Below are 5,053 nucleotides of genomic sequence, written 5' to 3'. Positions count from 1 at the left end.
ACTGGCGATTCATTCATTGTCAAAGCCCTAGCGATAGGACCTGGAGCACAGTAGGTACTCAATAAATATTTGCTGAGTGAATCATTGAATGAACAAAAGTGCTTTAGCCAAGAGGCAATGGGGAGCCATCCAAGGTCTTGAAGAAAGGGAGTGAGCTTATTATTAGACCTGTGCTCACAAGGACAAGCTAAGTGCGAGGCTTGCACGCAATAATCCTCATCAGCAGTTAAGGATGAAACAAGTTCACTTGCATTGTGGCCTTGGGTTTCTTGCGCTGTAAAGCTTGGCTGTTATCTCTTCTGGACCACGTCTGAATATTAGAAAATGCCAGAAGCCTTCACGGTTTCCCCTTATGGATGTGGAAAGCATAAAAATAGCTTGTGACTCGGGTCTGGGCCCTGCACTCCCACTAGAATGAGAAGCCCCTCTCCCAAGAAGGCTGTGGGAAGCTGAGGTGAAGATGACGTGGAGACCCACTTACGTGACACTACAGAAAACCGGCAGCCGCCTCTGAACGTCTGTCCCCCTCCAGCCCAGACCGTTCCATGCCTGCACTTGCTCCCGGAGCACATTGCTGAATCTTGTTCTCCTTAGATATGCAAATACTGCTTCCTGTCGAGGAAGACTGGGAGGCCTTCCGCGTTAGAGGCAGCTCTTCATAGCGCTAGCTGGACGTGGAATGTGATTAGAGCGTCTCCATTGGAGACCGCTGAGTGCCTCGGTTTCCCTGTCTGTGCAAAGTGCACTCCCCAGGCACCGCTGCCTTGAGGGACCAGGAAATGCGTCTGGAGGCGCCAGGAAAGATGAGAAGATAAAAGTCAAGATGCGTCCGGCTAGCTATAGACACAAGGAGAAGAGCCAGTAGGCCAAGGGAGACGCACAGCTGATCCGTGCCAAGGCGCGGGCTCCACTCCCTGAAGTGGAGGGGCCCTTGAATCTTCCCTTGCGTAGGCGCGCGGCAGAGCAGCGATTTGGCGAAAAAGGCCCAGACTCAGGATGCCCGCAACGCGAGCGAGGGGCGGACGGGGCGCACGCCGCGCGGCAAGGCTGCTAGGGGCGGGCCTGGGCCCTGAGCCTCCTGTACTTCCAGCCACAGCTCTGGGCGCTGGGGGCGGGAAGGGGTGGAGCCACATGGGGAGGAGCAAAACCCGGAGGTCCCGGGCACCTTGGGTAGAGCCAGAGCGGCGGGAGCCGGTCCCGGGCGCGTTGCCCCGGGAGCGCCCGTCGTCCGGGCAGAGCGCAGCTGCAACCGCGACCACAGCCGCAGTCGCTTTCCAGCCTGCCTTCGGTGCGCAGTGGGGAAGCAGGGCTAGTGCAGCCGCAGGAGGGGGCACGGGCTCCTCTCCCATCCCAGAGCTACTGGGCTGCCCTTGCTGTCCTTTCTGCCCCAGCAGAGCCCGGCCGGACCTGCCACCTGCGCCCTGGTTGCGCCATGGATCCTTCGGAAAAGAAGATATCGGTGTGGATCTGCCAGGAAGAGAAGCTGGTGTCCGGTCTCTCCCGCCGCACTACTTGCTCGGACGTTGTGCGAGTGCTTTTGGAGGACGGCTGCCGGCGGCGACGGAGACAGCGGCGGAGCCGGCGGCGGGGGTCGGCCGGCGACCCGCCTGGCCCGGGAGAGCTTCCCGAACCTCCAGACGAGGACGACGAGGACGACGAGGCGCTGCCGCAGGGCATGCTGTGTGGGCCCCCGCAGTGCTATTGCATCGTGGAGAAGTGGCGCGGCTTTGAGCGCATCCTCCCTAACAAGACTCGCATCTTGCGCCTCTGGGCTGCCTGGGGCGAAGAGCAAGAGAATGTGCGCTTCGTGCTAGTGCGCAGCGAGGCATCGCTGCCTAACGCCGGCCCCCGCAGCGCCGAGGCGCGCGTAGTGCTCAGCCGAGAGCGCCCCTGTCCGGCCCGCGGGGCCCCCGCGCGGCCCAGCCTGGCCATGACCCAGGAGAAACAGCGGCGAGTGGTGCGCAAGGCCTTTCGCAAACTGGCCAAGCTTAACCGGCGGCGCCAGCAGCAGCCTCCGTCGTCCTGTTCGTCCACTTCGTCGTCCACTGCCTCGTCCTGCTCTTCGTCGCCGCGGGCCCACGAGAGCGCGTCGGTGGAGCGCATGGAGACGCTGGTGCATCTGGTGCTCTCCCAGGACCACACCATTCGCCAGCAGGTGCAGCGGCTCCACGAGCTGGACCGCGAGATCGACCGCTACGAGGCCAAGGTGCACCTGGACCGCATGCGGCGTCACGGGGTCAACTACGTGCAGGACACTTACTTGGTTGGGGCAGGCATCGAGCTCGACGGGTCCAGCCCAGGAGAGGAGCCAGAAGAGGTGGCGGCGGAGGCAGAGGCGGCGGCGGCGGCGGCGCCGCCCCCTCTAGACGGCGAGGCGCAGGCGGCGGCGCTGGAGGAGCTGGCCCGGCGCTGCGACGACTTACTGAGGCTTCAGGAGCAACGGGTTCAGCAGGAGGAGTTGCTGGAGCGCCTTTCAGCCGAGATTCAGGAGGAACTCAACCAGAGGTGGATGCGGCGGCGCCAGGAGGAGCTGGCGGCGCGGGAGGAGCCCCCGGAGCCCGATGGAGGCCCCGAGGGCGAGCTGCTGCTGGAGCAGGAACGGGTCAGGACGCAGCTCAGTACTAGCCTTTACATCGGGCTCCGGCTCAACACGGACCTGGAGGCCGTCAAGTCGGACTTGGATTACAGCCAGCAGCAATGGGACAGCAAGGAGCGCGAGCTACAGGGCCTTCTGCAAACTTTGCACACTTTGGAGCTGACAGTGGCGCCGGATGGGGCTCCTGGCTCCGGCGGTCCCTCGCGGGAACCCGGGCCTCAAGCCTGCGCCGACATGTGGGTGGACCAGGCCCGTGGACTGGCCAAGAGCGGTCCTGGCAACGACGAAGACTCGGATACGGGGCTGAGCTCTATGCATAGCCAAGACTCGGACTCCGTGCCTATGTGCGAATCCCTTGTCTAGGGGTAGCGGGGGAGAGGGGGAAACAGGGATCTCTTTTTTCTTGCAGAATGCAGTGGGCCGGCCGGCTCAGGGACTTGAAACCAGGCTGTTGGGCCGGGGGAGGGCTTAGGACGCCTGCCCAGCCTCGCGCTCATCTGGCTCCGGGGTGAGTGCGGAGGAGGGTGGGGGACGAAGAAGTAGGGTCCCCAGTACAAGTTCTTTAAAGAGAGGGAAGGAGGGAGGAGGCGAGAACCACCTATATTGGAAAACAAACACCCCAAGGAAATTGACGTGGTCCGAGCCCATTTTCAAAGTAAGGAAGTATTATGGAGATTTCACTACTCTTCTGTATGGGAAGGACTGATGGCAGCTAGAACTTTAGTGTGTGGTATGAAGTGCTTTTAAAAGAAACACTTGGATGAAAAGGAAATTCCTTGAATGTTAATTGTGACTGTAAACGTGTTAAAACTAGCCAAAGAGGACACACTGGTGTCGGTCTCAGCCTTTCTTACATCTTTGATAAAACCCATAGGCACCAAAATCCTGGCTGTTTACATTTCTGCAGATTTGGGAATTACCCATCTGCTAAATCATTTGTCTTTTATTTTCTTTCAAAGGCTAAACTGTATCGAAGTCTAACTCTGTATTTCCTCCTAGTAAACAGAGTAGATGTTAAAAGGGAATTCTTTTCCCAAAATAACCTTTTATTATTACAAAAGCCAAACATAATCATTTGAGATATAAAATCCTGGCAAACATAATCCTGGTTAAAATTTAATCTGGGCCCTTTGGGGTCTGTCCCTGCAAAGGCAGGTGTGTTGTCCTTTAATTCATATTGCCACTTCATTGACTCAATCACTGTTATTTCAGAAAAAAATAAAAGGAAGTGGCAGAATTCAAGTTACGCACAACAAAACTTGCTGTTTAACAAGCACTCTTTGAAAGCAAAGGTATGTTAGTGTTCAGCTTTTAAATTGAGCTATGTGATTAAAACCAACCATGACCTCAACGGATTTTACCCAAACTTGTCTAACTTCAGTATCTTTTGTCAGAGATTAATTAGTTACTTGTTCAAACTCAGATAGAGTAAATATCAGGGTTTCCTAGATAAGGCCAGAAAAGAAAAAATAAAACAAAACAATCTCATAGTACTCCTTGGGTGAACAATTTGATTAACGATGGCACATAGCCATGGAAAAAAAGATAAAAAATGAGTTAAGAACTTGAATTACTCTTTTCTGGCACACGCCTATGCACATGCCAGGAGATGCAAGTACACCACCATCTCAGTAGCTGGCGACAGAAGTGGTGGGGACTCCATGTAATTGTTCCAGTTATTTCAATTAAAACTTATCAGTTGTAGCTAGTGGTTGGCCCTGCGGAAGGAGCCTGCTGGCCGATTTCCCTCTGCAGCTCAGTACTTCTGAGGAATGTGGGATCTAATCTGTCCTCAGGAGGTATTAACAATGGGTCCTGTGTGTGGTACCAGCATGGTGCAGAAACCTCTTATCAACCTACTCTTGAGGGGCTGGCTCCAGTTTCAACACTACATGTGAAGATAACTTAAGAGGCCTTTGCTTTATACAGAAGTTCCTTCCCTTGCAGAGATTCTCTATCTGCTTGTTGCCAATGGGAGCCTGCCCTTCTGACCTCCTCAAACCACTGTTTGTGCTGTCTCCTTTTTAGAGACAGCACCCCCCACCCGCCCCTCACTGCCACCACCCCTGCCCTGGTATTAAAACTTGTGTGCCTGTTCGCAGATTTTCAAGTAAAAATGGGAATTTAAAGGCCATTTTCTTAATTGATGTTTTCAAAAGACATTAGCTGGCATAGCTATGGTTTTTTAGTTTCATCTGATGCAGGAAATGTCTATGCATTTGGTCTTGAACGTGATTAAAATGAGGAAGGGACTGAAAGAAACCCACCATCCCCAGACAATCATTTGATCCCATAAACACGAAACCTAATGATAGCTTTCGTTTTGAGGCAGAGGTAAAATCCTCATTAGAGTGTGACAAAATGCTACTTGTCTGAATGGTTTATGCTGACAATGGGCTGACCTGGTGGTTTTAAAATTATTGTGCTGTTTTTCCCACTCAGGGTGGTAGGAGAGGT

At 54.6% G+C, this 5,053-nt stretch overlaps 1 protein-coding gene across 1 annotated transcript; it reads left to right on the top strand.

Moving 5' to 3' along the window:
- Window positions 1-1,172: 1,172 nt before the first annotated feature.
- On the top strand, window positions 1,173-3,949 carry RASSF10 (Ras association domain family member 10). The gene has a single exon (XM_050757422.1). The coding sequence runs from the start codon at window positions 1,433-1,435 to the stop codon at window positions 2,957-2,959; it is 1,527 nt and encodes a 508-aa protein (XP_050613379.1). The 5' UTR covers window positions 1,173-1,432; the 3' UTR covers window positions 2,960-3,949.
- Window positions 3,950-5,053: the final 1,104 nt, after the last annotated feature.

The sequence above is a fragment of the Macaca thibetana genome, chromosome 14 (genome assembly GCF_024542745.1).
Source record: "Macaca thibetana thibetana isolate TM-01 chromosome 14, ASM2454274v1, whole genome shotgun sequence".
Lineage (NCBI taxonomy): Eukaryota > Metazoa > Chordata > Mammalia > Primates > Cercopithecidae > Macaca > Macaca thibetana.
The sequence above is the reverse complement of the archived record's forward strand: the minus strand, read 5'-3'. Positions and strand labels throughout refer to the sequence as shown.